A 19,221-nucleotide genomic window follows, 5' to 3' on the forward strand; every position below is an offset into this window, starting at 1 on the left:
ATTGGAAAGTCAATAATTTGACCTAAATAGTAAAATGAATAGTAACCTTACATGTTAAACATGAAAATTCAATCAATAACTTTATAATGTGCTCTAGTACACCTAGTAAGATTGGTTTGGATAGGTTGGCATGCCAATAGGGTTCAGTTAGCAGTACTGCACATGGCATTATGCCATTCTGTGATTGTATGGCTTTTAGCCATTCTGATATCAGTGTGATACTTGGCCTTGTGCTCAATGTTATTATAGCTTATTAGCTGTTGTGTTGCACACCGGGAGATACATACGTGACTGATAGTGTGACGGCCCGAGATACTTGGTATCTAGTGCCAGTTTACCCATTTATCCAGTCCAGTCATCCAGTATAGATTACTTGGGCAACCAAAAATGAAAGTTGATAAATTTTACGAAATAATTGACATAACAAGTACCAAATAAATAGACTATAAATATTTAATAAAAATTTATCTGCATGTGAATCAATATATACACTGCATATTTATTTCTTTTTAGTTCTCTTTATTTTATTATTGGCACCACTAAGCATTATTGCTTAGCACGTCGCTTTTTGCCACACGTAGGTTCTGGAAAGTTTGATAGAAAGTCCAGCAGACCACAGACTGGGTGAGATCATAGATCTGCATAGAGTCAGAGTCACCTCTCATCTGCAGTGCATTAGTGGTAGGACCTTTAGGTTCCTTTTGAAATTTTTTTTTTGCATTTTGTAATGGGTAGTAGTTTGTGATTTGTAAATTATGAACTCATGTAGATAGTAAATTTATGCAATCATATGTTGATGTACATATTTTGTAAAATTTTGTTAATTAATATAATTTGAGAATATCTTCATAAAATTAAATTTGATTTTGAATTTGAATGAAATTGTAGATTCATGTTGAAAACTTGAGATGGTTATGAATGTTGAAAATTGTTGAGACCATGTTGATGGTTATTGGAGTTTGAGAATATGAATGAATGTTTTGGAAGTGTTTTCACAGGTTCCGAAGAACTGTTTTATCTATTTTTAGTCGGTACTTTGCCGGATTTTCTATAAAATTTTCAGAACCTCAAATAAATTTATAATTTCAATAAATGACTTAAATGAGTTAAATTTCACAATTGCACTTCATAACCATGAAGAAATAAATTAAGGAAGGATAAAAAAATAATTGAAATAAAATATGGTGTTCTGGTATACTGTGTAGCATATCTTGCTCGGCTATACTGTAGACGGGTAAGGGGTGTCACAATCCCCATGGATTTTAGTGATCCAATGACACACATCATAAGTTTCTTGAATAGTTTCCAATTTTTTTGCTGCACATATATTCTTCAAAGTAAGATTAAGAGCGTGCACAACACAAGGAGTTCAATAAATATGTAGAAACATTCCCTCAATAATTTCACCAGCACCCTTACAATTCAAAGCATTATCAATAATGACTTGTACTACTTTTTGATGACCCACCTCATCAATTACTTCCTTTAGCAAATTAGCAATGAATTGCTTATCTTTCACTTCACCAGAACAATGTACAGATTTGATAAACATGGGGCCAAACTCAAAAACAATCATAAAATTAATCAAAGGCCTTCTCTGAGGATCACTCCATCCATCACTCACAATAGTAACACCCTTTTCTAACCAAGTGCTTTTAATTGATTCAAGCAACCTCTCTACATTTGTTTTTTCTTGCTGAAGTAATGTGGCTTTCAATTTGTTATAATCAGGTGGCACATAACCACCCAAAGCATGATTAGCCACAAAGGAATAAGAACTCACATAATAAGGGTTTCTAGCAAAATTAAAAGATAGATCCCCAGTGTAGAATATTCAAGCAATCTCTGCATCTAATTGAGCTCTAGTTTGCAAGTCAAAAGCTCTACCAAGAGGAGAATCATTAACTCTTCTTTTCTTCAAAGCTACTAAAATACTTGGTTCAGTTATATTCAATGAATGAACAGAAGCTGTACTAATAGGCAAAGGAACTCGTTTAGATTGTGAATTGGTAATTTTATTTTTTGCCTCATCCTCCTGTTTTCTCATTTTAGAAATACTATCATTTCTCACTTTTTTACACACACCAATTCTTTTTTCAGTGATTTTCAATAAATGAGCCCTCACTTTAGTGTAAGTCCCTTGCTTTTCTTATCCATAAAAATTACATATTCATTTATAATTACCCCTCCTCCAGTTTTCTCAAGTTTAGTCACATATCTCCATGAATGATTAAACTCTTCCTCCCTCGTTTTTGAAGAAGTGACACTAGTGCTATTTGCTTGAGTAGAATTAGAATTCGAAGAATCCATTCAAATATTGTCCTATTAAAAAGACAAAAAGAAAATGCAATTTCATACAATTTGCAAATTATTCAAACAAATTATATACTAAAGATTAAAGCACAATACAAATTATATATTAAAAGATTAAAGAATTTAACAATGGAATTGAATAAAATGACTATAAAAATTATTATGAAAAATTTTAATATATAATATAACGATACATAAAACAAATTGAATTAAACAAATTACATATAAATTATTACAAAAATATAAAATATATTAATATAAAATACAAATTTTGAATGTTGGAATTTTTTCATCATTAATTAGAATTTAAACTTGAAATTTTATAGTTTTAAAAATAACTTTAAAAATATATTTATATTTGTCCTTAATTTCCCTTAAAACTTTGATTGCAAAAATATGGCAAATCTTGGAAATTTTTAGTGAATTTGAGAGGAATTTTTTTACCTTCCTTTTTTAAAAAATATATATATTTATGACAACTCTTCAAATTTGGTTTGAGAAAAATCTAATTATGGAATATACTTTTAGAGAGAAAATTGATATTAAATGTGATAAAATTACGATTAATTAATATAATAAAATTGTGATTAATTAATGGAAGTTTCTTGATAAAATTATTTTAGAAAGAAATTAAAAAAGGAAAATAATAAATTAAATGATAAGGAAAATAATAAATTAAATAATAATAAATTAATCAAACAATCCATATATTAAAACCTAATTGCAATCGAGAACGAGAAAGGGCCGATTTATTTAGAATAGATAGAGGTAGAGCAGAGCAGAGCAGAGGCTGAAAGAGAGATGGATAGGCAAATCAGAAAGAAAAGGAGATGTATAGGTAGATCAAAGAGAAAGAGAGATACAGATTGCAAAAAAGAGAAAGGGAGATGCAGATCCTTACCTGCACTAACTTCCAATGTCGGATGTTGTTGCTGTCGTCGATCATAGGTCTGATCCTCTCCTCCTCCCCTTCTTCTTCTTCTTCTTCTTCTTCTATATCTTTTATTAATGTTGATTGTAAATGTGAAGTGGCCTGATTTTGTTTGAGATCTATTTGCGATTTTAACTTACCCTTTTTTTTTTTAAAACGCATTTCAGTGGTCAGAAACGCGTTTGTGATTTTCAATATTTCCAGAAATGGCCAGGAAATGTTTCCGAGTTATGTCATGTCATTTCTAATGGGGAAATGTTTCCGAAACTGGAAAATGCAACCCAGTGCCGTTTCTGTATTTCATAGGTTAAAGCTAGGTTTTTAGTTATCTGTTGCGATTCTGAATTTTTTTGTTGCATTTTGGTGTTGGATTGCGTTTTTGGCTTTCTTTGTTGCGTTTTGGTTCACTTTTGCAATGTTTTTGACATTTCTTTGGCTTCGGTTTTGAAAACCAACAAATCAAACCAAATCAAATTTAATCGATTCGATTTTCCTCTTTATTCGGTTTGATTTTAATTTTAGATATATATATATATATATTTTTTTTTTTTTGTCACTTTCCTTACCCTTTACCCTCCCATTAATTACTCTTTCCTCACCCAGAGCATTATTATTTGGATCCTTAGTCTAAGTATCCGTTTGTCAAGCCTTTACATTTGTATAAATGCTTTTAATATTATAAGATTAAAATTTATTATAATTCTGTTTAACTTTTATTTATTAATCTCTTTAAAATATTTATTTTGTAAAACTTTTTATTTTTGCATCTATATTAAATGTAAAGCTTATTTTAATTTTTTATTAAATCCAAATTTATAAATAAATTTTATTAATATTGACACAGTTCCATTATATATAACTAATTCTGTAAAATGTCAATAAATCTTTTGTGCCCATTAACGTAGATTGGTAACAAAATTTATTGATATTAATACAAGTTATTAGTCTATATTATCTATAATCTATCCATAATGTATAATATATCTATATCTATAATATATATAAATGTAAGAATGAGGGACGGGCTATTAAATGGAATAAAATATTTTTATAATTTTATAATATTTTATTTATAATAAATATTAATTAATATAAACTAAATATTAAAAATAGAATTCTAATAAAATTAAGTTTTTATATATATTGAAAACATTTTATAGGTCTTATAATTTTCATGCCAACTAGATGCTGTAAATATATTAAAATACCTTTACAAATTTATATTATTTATAAAAAAAATATTAATTCATATAAATTACATATTAAAAAATAAATTTTAATGAAATGCTAAAAAATTGTAGAAATAGTATTTTCTTCATAATTTTTATTTCTTTTATAATTTTATTTTCCCAATATCTAAGTATAACTCTTACGCTAAATGAAAATTAAATTTATTAAAATATTTAATATATAAATAATTACAATTTCTTTCATAAAAAAAAGTTTTAAAATATATTATATTATTATAATTGTGAACAAATTAAAATATTCTCATAATTTTATATTACTTATAACAAATATCAATCAATAAAAATTAAATATTAAAATAAAATTCCAATAAAATTGTGTTTTATGCATATTCAAGATCTTTTATAAGTCTTAGAATTTTCTTACCGGTTAAATAATGTAAACCTATTAAAATAATTTTATAAATTTTTATATTATTTATGAAATATATTAATTAGCATAAATTAAGTAATAAAAAATAAAATTCTAATGAAATCGTAAAAAAAAAGAAGGAATAGTATTTTTTTTTTTCACAATTTTTATTCTTTTATAATTTTAATTTTTAATATTCCTATACATTATACAAAAGTCTAATTCCAACAAATAAATTATAATCAATTTATTAAAATATTTAATTTATAAATATTACAAATTTCAAATTTTACTTTATATTTTGCACAACATTTTTTAAAAATATAATATGTTATTTTAATTATTATAAAATTTTTATTTTTTTTATTATTTTTAGTATTGAGGATAGAGGTGTGTATGATATTTATTATTTTAAACTAAATCAAAAAAATAAAATCAATAAGAATTGAATTCAAAAAATTGATATCATAAAAGTTGAAATACACAAGATTAAATTTATTTTATTATTTTTGTTTATCAATAATTAAATTTGGAAACATATTATATCAAACCATACTAAATCCTAACCAATAAAAGAACTAAAACTAAAATTAATTTTATACATATTTATTTCAGAATTTTTTAATATATTATATAAATTTAATATAATTAATTATATATTTATACATAACTAAATAGATCGCATATATAATATATTTAAAATAATAAATTATATATACAATCTAATATTTATATATAAAATATATTTTACATTATCTTTAATTGAAATTTTATACTAAAGATATTTTTATTGATTAAAATATAATTTAATATAATAAATAATTCAAATTTTACATAATAATAAAATAATTACAAAATAATTACACTTATCAATTACACAAAGTAATCACATTATAATAAAATAATAATTTTTTACATAATAATAAAGTTCATTGATTTAAACTATAAAATTTGTTTTCAAGTTGTCAATTTCGCAATTTTTTTTTTCAGTCACCAATTTATTATTAAGTATATTAATATTTCTAGATTGATGAACAATTAATGTGATTTTAAAAAGATTAATTGCTATTTTTATTTATAAAATTACAAACTTTTTTATGATTTATTATATGACCTATGTTTAATCGATAATTTTAATGGTTGTTTTATCATAACGTAATTACTTTGCACAATTGACAAATGAAAAAAAAATTAAAATAATTATTTTGTAATTACTTTATTATTACATAATTCTCAAATTATTTATTATATTAAAAATATTTTAATCAGTAAAATTAATTTTAGCATAAAAATTTAATTAAAAATAAATATAAAATATATTTCATATAATAAATAAAAAATATTTAAATATAAAATTAAATTATTGAACTAATTTATTTATCAAATAAAATTTTAGAGATTATATTATAATTTATTATTATTTTCTCAAATTTAATTTACAACTAATTAAATTTCAAATATAAGACACATAAAAAAACTTTTTGACTACAACCATGAAAAGTCAAAAAGTTTTGGATTTTTTTTTATGTAATAGGCCTTCTATATTATATATACCAGTCTACTAGATTAATTCTATAATAGTCTACTAGATTAATTCTAAGTGATGTGATGAATTTATTATTATTATTATTATTATTTAAAATACTAATTAATTTTTTATGATTAATTCATTTTTTATTAATTAAATTTTTTATAAATTATTATGAAATAAATTATTTATATTTAATTCAATAGTGAAATAAATAAAATAAATAAAAATAATTTAAAAATAAAATAGCTATAAGAATTTAAAATAATTTATAATTTTTCATTATTTTATAAAAATAAATGACAAAAAAATTTAAATTTATTATTTTATGTATTTTAATTAATAACATATCCGCACGTTACATGAATTTGTATTATTAATAATTTATTTTATTTTATTTTTTATATAAAAATATTTATATTAATAAAAATATTTTTATTTATTTTAAATATTATTTTAATAAAAAAATTTAAATATTGTGAAATGAATAATACTAGTAATTAGATTATGATTGAACGTACATTATTTTTATGAATAATTGAGAATTTTACATTATATATATATATATATATATATATATATATATATATATATATATATATATATATATATATATATATATATATATATATAAATGAAGTCATTTCACAACAATATATTTTGTATAGGGTTTTTAAAATGCCAGTCACTGCAATTCTCGTGAAAGTGGTGGGTACGTATCACACAACCGCTCAGATTTACGAGTATTTTTTATTATAAAATTTATTAAATTTTATTTTTTTATTATAAAATTTATTTAATTTTAATTTAATTACATAAAAATTATTATAATTAAAAATTAAAAATTTTTAAATTAATTTATTAACTTATCAATTATTTTATAAATAAAATTATTTTATTTTATTAATTTCTTAAAAAAATATATATAATTACCTCTTCCTCTCCTTTTTTTTCTTTTTTCTTAATTAAGTGATTTTATTTATAAAATAATTAACATGTCAGTAAGTTAATTTAAAAATTTTTAATTTTTAATCATAATAATTTTTATAAAATTAAATTAAAATTCAATAAATTTTATAAAAAAATTAAAATTTAATAATTTTTATAAAAATATTCATAAAATTAATAATCGCATGTAATAATTTAAGATATATGAATATCAAAGAAAAATAATATTAATTATTTCTTTAATAAACTAAATAATAATATAATAAACTTAATTATTGAAATCTTAGGTTTTAGCAATCAATTGTTAAATAGAATAAAATTTTAAATTATAAAAATTGAAATAATAATGATAATAATAGAAATACCTAAAAGATTATTTACTAAAAAATAAATACTAGCATATAAATAAATTAATTTATAAATAATAAGCGTCATGTTACAGTATCAATAATAAGTGTTGCATAACAATTCTAAGAGAAATTTTGTCTATTTAACATATATATATATATATATATATATATATATATATATATATATATATATATACTTTTACCGAAACCAATTATGTATTTTATTATATCATTTAATTCACACTTTTCCTACTGAACATTTCCATTGTGTTTAATCGACGCAAGAAATAGTCCCATTGTTTTTAATTCCTCGATTTTTATTAATAATTTTCATAAATTAATATTCATAATCAAAAAATAAAAATTATTTTTCATAATGCTGAAATTTATTTTTTTTAAGTTTTAATTTTTTTTTTCACTTTTTAATGAAGAAAAATAAAATTTCATAAATTTTTATTTTCTCATAACACAATTATCATTGAGGATATGTCAGTGTTATTATCATTGAGGATATGTCAAGTGAGAGATGATAGTGAATTAAAAACTCTAAAGAAATTATACAAATGTCTTTTTATTTTTGCTTTAATTCTTTACTCATACATAAAATACATTATTAATAATTTATCTAAATTAAAAATAAATTTTTCTTATCTAAATCTGATACGCCGTGAATTTAAGATACAAATATGTGGTATCTTGAATATATGATGAATGGACAGTCTAGGAAATAAATTTTCATTGAAGGCATATTGACAAATAATAATAATAATAATAATAATAATAATAATAATAATAATAATAATTGTATTATTTAATTTAATTTGTAAATTAATATTTAAATTTTTTAATATAATAATTTTCATTAAACAAAGAACTGCCTAACACATATATTTAGTTTATTTTTTTTAATTTTAATTAAATTTTAAATAAAATTTAAATTATATTTATAATTTAACATAGTAATAGCTAAAACTCATTTATAATATAAATAATTCTAAAATGAGTTTGAACTCGAATTTAACGCATGAGTATAATATTAAAACTTGAGTCGAGCGTCAACCTGGAGAAAGAAAACTGAACGAGTGGATCTGTTTACAGCTCGTCATCAGAAAAATGAGAAAGATTCATTGAAAAAAAAAAAAAAAATCATCCATGAATTAATGAACATCAAGAAAAATCATCTTGCTTTTTCTCTATCTCTCTTTTTTCTCTTTGTTGGGAAGGAATTGCATTGACATCAACGAAAGAGTTCTGCCTAGATATGGACAACGAACCAGGGACCTTGGGATGATATGTTGAGATTCTATTTCCTTTACCATCGTAAATCACAGGTTCATCTTCATCTGGTACTTTACACTTCTCCCCTAATATAATTGTCTTCATCCATACTGAATCCTCATGTTTCAGTTTCCCTTTCTTCTTTTGAATGTTTTTGTCCTCTCGGTCTCTTCTTGCCATGGACATGGTTCTTGGTATTTTCAAGCTCATATTCTTGCCAATATTTCGAGTTGACATAGACTTGGTGAGGAGATTATTGTAAGAAAATGTCTCTCTTAATTGCTTTGCTGGTGGCAATGGAAGTTCTTTTCTTTCTGGGGCTTCGTTCTCATTTCTATCTTGTGATTCTACTGTTGTTTCCAATGGTGGGAAATCCGAAGGTAAAGGTGAAGTAGTTGAATTACAATTCTCTGCTGGTATATTTGAAGGAAAGTCTGATGATTTCGGCTCTGATCTTCTTCGAAATCGAACACCACAAAGAGTGGTGGATAATGCAATTGCCGCGGCCATTCCTGCGAGGAAAAGAGAAAAAGAAAGTGTTTGATGAAAAGAAAGTGAAAGATCATCAGCTAAAGGGATTTTTCTTCCCATAACTGACGAAAAGAGCTAAAATCTGCCTATGTTTTTTCCTCTATGGTGTTAAAAATATATATGTAAATTGATTGTTCTTCTGATATGCTGGCTGAAAAGTGGTGGTGGGTTGAGGAAGAATGGAGAAAATGAGAAAGATGGTGTTGAGTTTCCTTGTATCCAAAAACAGATTGCTTGTAATTAGGAGTTGAAAGGGAAGGAAGCAGAGGTGAGGATGCAGAGTTGCAATTTAGAAAGTTGTATACTCCAATATAGTAAATCCCTTGGTTGACGGTTAAGTTGGTTATATTTTGAATGAAAATCCTAAAAATATCAAACCATTTGTGTTGTTTTAGGTGAAAATATCAGATTCCCAGATCATATCAGGGATGAATGATATCAATTTCCAGAGCTTTTATAGGTACCTTCAGTTGCTACATAATTTCTTCTTTGGTTGGTATTTGGGTATGGGTTTGAAGAGAACATACATAAAATCCCTGTCAAAACGCCTATGTTTTGCATTTGTCGGTTATGTTTAATTTAGCTGCTGTATTGACAAGGGAAGTTTAATTTAGCTCATTTTTTATTTTTTTTTATCTAATAACTCAAAAGTTTTAAAAAATTTATAGGCTAAATTTCTTGATTTCTTGATTTAAATAAAAAAAAGAAGTTTAATTTTTTTAATTTTATGACTAAATCTCTTGATTTAAATTCAAAAATCAATAAATTCAACTTCTTAATTTATATTGAAACTTCATATAAATTGAATTTTCCTAATAAGTATAAGGGTGCAATTGAGTTTTAAGCCGTTGATTTTTGTTTTACTTAGAACTGGTAGACATTTTCAGGTACTCGACTCAATAAAACTCTAATAAGATGGTTTTGGATAGCATATAATCAAGGATGTATTTAAATTTGAGAAATAATATCCATATCGAATTTGAGTTTAATTCATGTTTTACATATTGAATATCCATTATCTAAATATATTTTTTATAATAATATTTATAATTTTTAATATATTATATTAAAATTATTAAAAATTTTTATATAAATTATTAATTAAAAATATAAAATTAAATATATTTAGATATCATTTAAATAATAATAATTAAATTTAAAATAAATTCGATTAGTTAAAATAAAATTTAATAGAGTTTAGGATAAATTTACATTAGAATTCTAAGTGGGCTGATTTCTGTGGATATGCTATCTGTTTACATCGTACCTCCACCTATTGCCATAATTATTCACCCTATATTTTATTTTGGTTAGCATGAGCAATATTAGGGAGGATGGACTTAGAGCTTGTTATTGAGCTGATTTGGTCTAATGGGCAATTAGGCCTTTGGGCCTTGTGAAATTTTGGAGTGGGTTGAAAGAGTCCACTTATTCCTCTATGATTTCCAATAACATTGATTGGATGTTTATATTATAAAAAACAAATGATTGCAACACAAATGGGGGATTTGCAAAGCATAAGAGTAAGACACATCATGATTGAAAGCTAATCATGATTTATTAACTTATTGTTAATGTCCCACTTATGTTAAAAAATAAACACTAAAATTAGGGGTAAGTGTGTGAGTTTAGAGTGAGCTCAGCCCATGTAAGATGTGGGTGATTCATGTTTGAAAGAGACAGCTACCTAAAGAAGAGTTGTAGGACCATTGTAGAAAGAGACATCTATCAATACATAAAGGTGCTATATGAATGAAACCCTTTCCATGATAGATTTAGCTTCTCTTCTGTAGGCTATTTTAATTTAAATGTTGTCCTTTTTTATGGAAAAAAAATTTAAGATTAGATGGAATATTTCCATTCTAAATCAGAAAGAATATAAAAACTACTATAGATTTAGCTTATCGGGATATTTTTATATGTTCGTTTTATGATTCATAAGATATTAATCTTTTCTTAATTCATGGCTGTCCCTCCCAATAATACTTTCTTTAAAACTTACTATTACATTCAACATGTACTGCCAATCATTAAAAATTTATAATGAAATTTACGAATGAGAAATTCTAATAGTAATCAGTGAGATTCAAATTTGAGATAGAGTCTAAAACTTACTATTACATTCAACACATATTATTAATCACCAAAAACTCATGATAGAACTTACATATTATCCACCCCTTAGAAATTTTAATAACAATTAATGAGATTCAAATTTGAAATACAGTGTATTAAAAGGTGAATTCTTAATTGCTGAATCCATCCTTCATTGTGTAAAAATTACCCTTTTTGTTCAACCCTCTCATCTATAAGCTAATTAGTTTAAATGTTGCCTTAGGGGCTGGTCCTTTCTATCCATCAAATCAATATATGCACATACAACAATTTTTTTTGTCATATATTTATATTTATTGATCTTTTGTAAACAAAATACCCTTTCATATATGGATTATGTAAATTTTTCACAATCAGGTCGAGAGTAATATTCAAGTAAAACACTTTTAATAATAATAATTTTAGAATTCGAACTCCTAAACCTTACAAATAAAATTTCACTAGTTTAACCACTTTTTTATATTAATATTTACGTAGACTATGATTATATTTATAGACAATCTTAAGGATGACACTCCCACATCAACTTGATTTAATTCATGAAATAGTTTCATTAAAACTTGGCAACCCTTATTCTCTTCAAATTAGCTCATAAATTATAAATACTTAAAAAATATAAATTCTAGTGAACATTAGATAAGTAATATGAGATTTCATTCCACATGCCGTATTTATACTTGGAAATTTTAACTCTTCTAAGTCAGAGCTCGACTCTCCAGAGGAATTATCACTCTTTATTGTTATTCTTGCAGGAGCAAAACAATTGTCCTATTAATTTATACCATAAAAGCTTGTGATTAGCACATAACATGAGAAAGATGCAATTTTTTTGCAGGAAAAAAATTATTAATAACAAACTATACAGCATTTGGGAAAATGATTATTTTTTGTTTCATTTAAAAATGCTCTAATTTTATAATAAAAAAATTATTTTACCAAATGCCAGTATAATAATAATAATAATAATAATAATAATAATTGGTATTTTTCGCTTGACCGAGTAAAAGAAAATCATTATATTATTAGGAAATTATCAATTATTTTAGTTAATTGTCTAATAATAATAATAAATCTTTAAAGCCGACAGACAGACGTTGGATTAGAAAGGGAATGGAGCATGTGGGGCTTCTCATGTTCTCTTCTCCATGTATATAAGAATGGAAGACCTTTTGCTACCTTTTGCTTTCTTCAATTTTTATTTGCTTTTCTTCTTCAATTCATGATCAACCCAGATTGTTTTTTCTGCTCCTTTCTTATTTTATCATTGATTCCTCCAAAAGTTTTGGTTGTTGCAAGTGATATATCTATCTGCAAAAGATTTTATTTACGTTAATCGCTTGCTTCTTTTTGTCTTTTCTTGTTTTCTTTTTTTCTTTATTCAAATGGTTTCTGATTGAATTGAGAAAGATATAGACTGCATTAAATAGAGATTGTCCATGGAAGAAACCAACAAACGAAGCAAGTTCAGGAGGATGTGTGTGTTCTGTGGAAGCAACTCTGGCTTTAGACAAGTCTTCAGTGATGCTACTATTGAATTAGGCGATGAACTGGTTTGTTATTTTCCCTGCACTCTATTGGATTTTATTTTCATTGACTAGGACATGTGTTGCCTTTACTGGGCTAAAAGGAATCATCTTTTCTTTATGCTTGTCTGCATATCTTTAGATGCTGTGGATTAGGTTTTTGATGTATAGAACCGAGGTTGCTTCTTTAGATAATGGGGGAGTTTTTAGAAGAATGAATTTTGCTAATCGATTTTTATCCATGTAATTTTGTTGTGGCATGGATGTTTTATGTATTAGATTGGGTTTTTCCCTGTTTCCTAATAGGACTTCTTTGATTGTACTGTCCTGTAGTCTCAAGAAACCCGTTTTGTTTATGATTTCTTGCTTCACTGAATGATTCATGAATCGGGTGCTCATCTATTGAAATAGGTATATCATATTTATATAAAATGGAGCTGTACTCGTTCATCTTCTTTTTTGTTGCTCTTTGTGAATTTTGTGCAAGTTCTGTCTGCTGCTTTTAATGGGTGTGGATTACAGGTGAAAAGAAAGATAGACCTGGTTTATGGTGGAGGTAGTGTTGGGTTGATGGGTTTGATATCTCAGAAAGTGTATGATGGAGGCTGCCATGTTCTTGGGTAATAAAGAAACTAGTGCTGAAGAATATACTTCATATTTATCAGCATTTGAGCTGTTATTAAATGCAACGTAGGCGTTTGTTGGCCTTATCATATCACAGTGTTAATAGTTTTTCTTTCAATGCAGGGTCATTCCTAGAGCACTTATGCCTCTTGAGGTATCTTCGCAAACCAATTTGTGAATGCCTTTTGCTATTACACTTCAAGTATTTTTTCCAGGTTTAAAATCCTTTGGACTGATATAGTTGTTTGAGACTAATATGTTTCTGGTTTTCTCTGTTTAATTATTTATATTATACATTGTCCTTATTCATTATAATTCTTATCAGGACTCTTTTATAAGAAAAATGTGGGGGACCCCTCTATAATATTATTTCTAACCTCTTTGATGGAAAGCAGTTGCATAACTGAGCGGTTGTAAAATTGTTATCAATAGTTGATCATTTAATTTTTATTGGCAACAGATATCTGGTCAAACTGTTGGAGAAGTAAGAACTGTTTCAGACATGCATGAGCGTAAGGCTGCTATGGCCAGAGAAGCTGATGCCTTTATTGCTCTTCCAGGTAGTGACCTTCAAAATTCTCATTAACTATGAACAAATGAAAATTAGCAGCAAAGTCTTGTTCCTTACTGGCTGAAAATAAAACACAATAATTTGTGCATTTAAAAGGATTGTTTCAGTATTTTGAGGTGCCTGTACTTGCAAGTACTAATACTTGAATCATTGTTTTAGGAGGATATGGAACCATGGAAGAACTATTAGAGATGATCACATGGTCACAACTTGGAATTCATAAGAAACCGGTAACTCATTGATCATTCTTCTTTACGTTTGAAGGTCTATGTTTGGCTGTTTCAGTTTTACACTGTAACCAGTTAGTACTCTGGACAGGTTGGCCTGCTAAACATTGATGGTTACTATAATTGTTTGCTTGCATTGTTTGACAATGGTGTCAAAGAAGGTTTTATAAAGCCTGGTGCTCTTAATATATTTGTCTCTGCTCCAACAGCCAAAGAACTTCTGGAAAAGATGGAGGTATAATCTTAAATACTAACTTAGAGAAAGTATATTTCTAAAGGGAGGACAAAGGAAAAAAAAGGGCCTATGAAAACAGGCATAACTGCAAGACTTGCTTCCTGCTGCATTGCTGCAAATGGATGTTTTAGATTAGAAACATTCCACTGGTTCTCACAAGAAAAAAACAATTATTTATTCCTTCTCTTTTCTTGCTTTCTTACTGTAGTTTTAACTGGTAGCACAACACTACCTGTTGTTGTTCAAAGCTTATTGACCAGATATCAGAGAAAATGGGAAATTTTGTTTTGACTTTTTCTCTGTAATGATACTAATTAAGCAAATGGAGCCTTTTTATTGTAATAGCAATCTGAACTTCTATTGGAATTCTTTTGCAGCAATACACTCCATCTTATCAGCAAGTTGCTCCACATGAAAGCTGGAATATGGAGCAATTGGGTAATTATCCAACACAACATAATGCACAGTGAATGATTGGTGGTAGGTCATTCTCTTAAAATTGATTCCTGATGTAGTTCATCATCATTTAAGTTGTGTTCAAGAATCTTTTTGAGTGTGGGGCTACATATTGTTCATGACCGTACTTTTGTCGTTTTAATGATTTTTGAATTATCCTTGCTGTTTCACAACATTCTATGATTTATGGTCAATAAAACCACTGTTATGTGTTCATATTGGGTAATTACCACTTACTAAGGGTTTCACTTGAAGTAGTTTTAAAGAACCTTGTAATGCACAGTGAGATGGTCCCACAATGCAGTGACTTAAGTAGACTAAGTAGGTTGGTTAGGGAGTACTTGTGTGTTGGGGATTAAGTCTAAGACTACGCAAATCAATCTGACTTTTATATAGTCTAATTATGTTGAAAATTTTGAGTAAAGTTCTATACAAGTTCCTAACTGGCAATCTCAAGATCAAAGACAGTTCTTCGAAGAAGGTGAGATTATTCCTTTGACCTGCAGTGCTTTATACTTTGTCTTCCAAGAAGAAGATGTTAGTTGGAAGCATCTTCAAGATGCACATATGATAAAGTCTACTAGGTATTGATTTGAGATACTGACACGATAAATAAGTTGATAACAACTGGACTTTATTAGATTATCCCAACTACTTAAGTCTAGAATAATAGGCCATAGTCTTTTTAATTATTTCTTTTATATGTTCCAAGTATGTGACTTTAAGCAACTTGGCAAGGCCTGTGATGTACTTTACAATAAATCCAAAGGGAGGTCTATGAGGACTAAGAGATTATTGCTCTTCCTAGTACATTCTCAATCCACCCACCCACCCACTATTAATGGATAAGAAAAGAGTTGCTGGTGATTTTCGCTGGCAAGAAGTCGGTGATTGTCACTGTCAATAATTTCAATTCCAAATGAGCTGTCTTCATTTTGTTGCCTTCATTTCTAGCAAATTATTAGAAAGGCAAATTTGGCTATGGAGCGTTTCTACAATGCTAATCTCTAATGATTTAGAGTTTAAAGAAAGCATTCCGGTGGCTGCAAATACTTGCTTCCTTGGGCCTCCTCATTGTCATCTATAGAGTAAAAAGTAGGGACAATCCTTTAGAGTACTGGTGTTTGTATCATTGAACTTTAATCATTGAAGATGGCAGAATAATAACACATAAAACCAATTTGTCCAGAATGTTAGGAGCCCAACTGACCTTTCACTCATGGAAAAATCATTTGTACCCTCATGGGTGAAGATTGGCTTTATTTTGAAGGTGCCATTGCCAACTGGCAACTGCAACCCACATGGATTTCCAATGGTTTTGCCTGCTGAGGGGGTCCTGATGGTACAGTACTCTTCTCTGCTTTTTACAATGCTGTTTTGTACCAGAGCATGCCTTGTGAATTCTGTGGATAATTTTGCTGATTTCCCAATAATAAACATAAATAAATTCCCTTTTATCTCCCTCTTCAGTGAAATCTTTCACCAGTTGTGGCTCATGTCCAAGTAATGGTGGTGGTGGACCTTGTTGGTCTTGTATGCCATGATCAATGAGGTAAAGGTGGAGATGGCTATTGTTTCTTCTCATGGGGCCAGTTTTCTACCTACCTTATCCCAGATTAGTTGCCGGAACAACTCAAAAGCCATTTAATTAACTGTGCACTAGGACAGGAAGCATTCAACTTTTTAAGCAACTCTGATTGATGTCGAATTCAACACTTTATAATTTTAAAGCTGACTTTATTATGTACTCTTTCCATTTCAAAAAGCTATGCTTACTTATATTTCATATAATTTATGGTTGAAACAATAAATTTTATTTATTTATTTATTTTTTCTTAATATACCCTTTACTCATATTGCTAATTAGGGTGATTTAAGATTTAGTCTCTAGGTATTGCCGTTATTAACAAGTCAATTCCTGTATTTTTAAAGACTCATTAAAGCGTTCCCATCTTTTTCCTCCATTAACAATGAGGTCCTTCCATCCATTTTCAACTCATTTTATTGTTGCTGCTATGCGAAAATGCTAATATACCCTTGTAATTTCTCAAATAATTAAAATCTCCAAATATCTTCTCTCTTCACTTCACTAACCCAGCATTCCTATTTGGGTTTCTTTGTATTGAAGATAAATCAAGTAATGCAATCTCTGGATCCGAGCGGTCTGTGCCATCATCTTTCTTTTCCTTTCTCTTCTTTGGCTCTTCTAGACCATCCCCACGCCTTTTCCCCCAACCACTATTGAATCCATGCCTTTTTGCCTAGTTGTTGCTGCGTCCATGTCTCTTGCGATCCATCTTTTCTCCTTGAAAGCTCGCTTCGGTTATGAACTCTATTGTCCATTGCCTTTAGTCTTTGGTTCAGTCACCATCACTCACACACCTGGAGCTGCAAATTTAGCTGCTGATACTTCAGCAACGCGAGGGACATTTAGAGCAAAGGAGCCGCTTGCTTTTTTTTTTTTTTAATAAGCAAAAAGCCTATTTAAATCCTTCAAGTAAGTTTTTTTTTTCCTAAATAAGTCCTTCAAATTAAAAAAAATAAATCTTTTAAATTTTAAAAATAAATTAAATAAATCATTTTACTGTTTTGGAGATAAATAAGTCATTTCCTGTATAATATGCAAGATTCTGATATGCTAAACCTTGGAGTAAATTGATAAGATGCTATTTACTCAATGGTTTAAGAAACTTCGTAAATTAGGAAGATGATGAACTCATAAATAAGCTTCTTGATCTATTTGATAAAGAATAATTTAATAATTTATCAATATGCTCCAGGATGCAATAGATATCTATCGGGATATTATAAATTAGATATATAGAATTGCTGGTGCAAATCAACTGCTAATGAGGACTTTGTCTACCTAAAGATCTTTATACACGACCTGACCTTGATTGGATTTATATTAGAGACAAATTATAGTCAATAGATTTATTTCAGAAACTTAAATAGTTTATATGATCTATTTTTAAAATTTGAAAGGTTTATTCATCCGTTAAGAGTTTATTCGATTTATTTTTGAAATTTGAATAGCTTATTTAATTTTTTTTTTTAAATTGGAAAGAGCTTGCTCAAATACAATTTTGTATTTCGTAATTTTATTAAGTTTAGTTTGCTATCTTGAGTGGGTGTTCTGCGAGTCTTGAATTGCGGGCTGTTTTGATTTTTCTGCTGTGTTTGGATTGTTTTGGTTACTCCTCCTACCCTGTCTCGCCCCCCTCGTTCCTTACCTTCCCTCTCTTCACTTTCCTTGTACGTTTAAAGCGTCTGCTTCACTTTGATTACCCTTCATAAAAAACAGGTGCATGCAATTGTGGTTAATTTTGAACAAATATGCAATGTCTTTATTGGGTGAGTGTCTTTATTGGGTACATGAAGCACATAAACTGTTTGATGAACAACCTTAGACAAGAGAAATGCTATTTCATGGTGCTCCATGATGGCTGCTTGTGAGTAGAATGACGATGATGAGTTTGGATGAGAGGGTAACTTTGGGTTTTAAAGCTTCTCTTTCCTTTGACCCCTTTTTTAAAGGGCAGAATCAAAGGAATTTGGATGGAGGATTAAATTGGTAACAAAGGAATAAAAAGATAGAGACATTTTAACAGTTTTTGAAAATACAATTGATTTGTTAATAATGGTAATATTTAAATACTAAATCGTAAATCAACCTAAAAATTAAATAACTTATTAAATTATTTTTAAAACAAATAAATTTTAACACATTAAGGGCCTGTTTAGTTTAATTGTGTTGATAAAATTATGTTTAGTTGTTGCTGTTGATATGTAAAATGACTAATAAAGTTATATATTATATAATTTATTTTATTAGTGAAATAAATATAATATTATAAATTTATTATATTATATTATTTATTTTTATTATTAAATTAAATGTATAATTATTAATTTAATATATTATATCATTTATTTTATTATTAAAATAAATATATAATTATTGATTTATTATATTTTATTATCAAAATAAA

At 27.1% G+C, this 19,221-nt stretch overlaps 1 protein-coding gene across 2 annotated transcripts; it reads left to right on the top strand.

Moving 5' to 3' along the window:
* The first annotated feature begins 12,682 nt into the window (after nucleotides 1-12,682).
* Nucleotides 12,683-15,445, top strand: LOC110643959 (cytokinin riboside 5'-monophosphate phosphoribohydrolase LOG8). 2 transcript variants are annotated; one of them, XM_021796496.2, is made up of 7 exons: nucleotides 12,683-13,143; nucleotides 13,639-13,736; nucleotides 13,864-13,894; nucleotides 14,201-14,300; nucleotides 14,471-14,541; nucleotides 14,618-14,773; nucleotides 15,151-15,445. In XM_021796496.2, the coding sequence occupies exons 1-7, from the start codon at nucleotides 13,030-13,032 to the stop codon at nucleotides 15,241-15,243; spliced, it is 663 nt and encodes a 220-aa protein (XP_021652188.2). In that variant the 5' UTR covers nucleotides 12,683-13,029; the 3' UTR covers nucleotides 15,244-15,445. The 2 variants fall into 2 exon arrangements, with proteins under 2 accessions (XP_021652188.2, XP_021652193.2); XM_021796501.2 differs by having other exon boundaries at nucleotides 12,687-13,143; nucleotides 14,630-14,773.
* The last annotated feature ends 3,776 nt before the right edge of the window (nucleotides 15,446-19,221 follow it).

Source organism: Hevea brasiliensis, chromosome 4 (assembly GCF_030052815.1).
Source record: "Hevea brasiliensis isolate MT/VB/25A 57/8 chromosome 4, ASM3005281v1, whole genome shotgun sequence".
Classification (NCBI taxonomy): domain Eukaryota; kingdom Viridiplantae; phylum Streptophyta; class Magnoliopsida; order Malpighiales; family Euphorbiaceae; genus Hevea; species Hevea brasiliensis.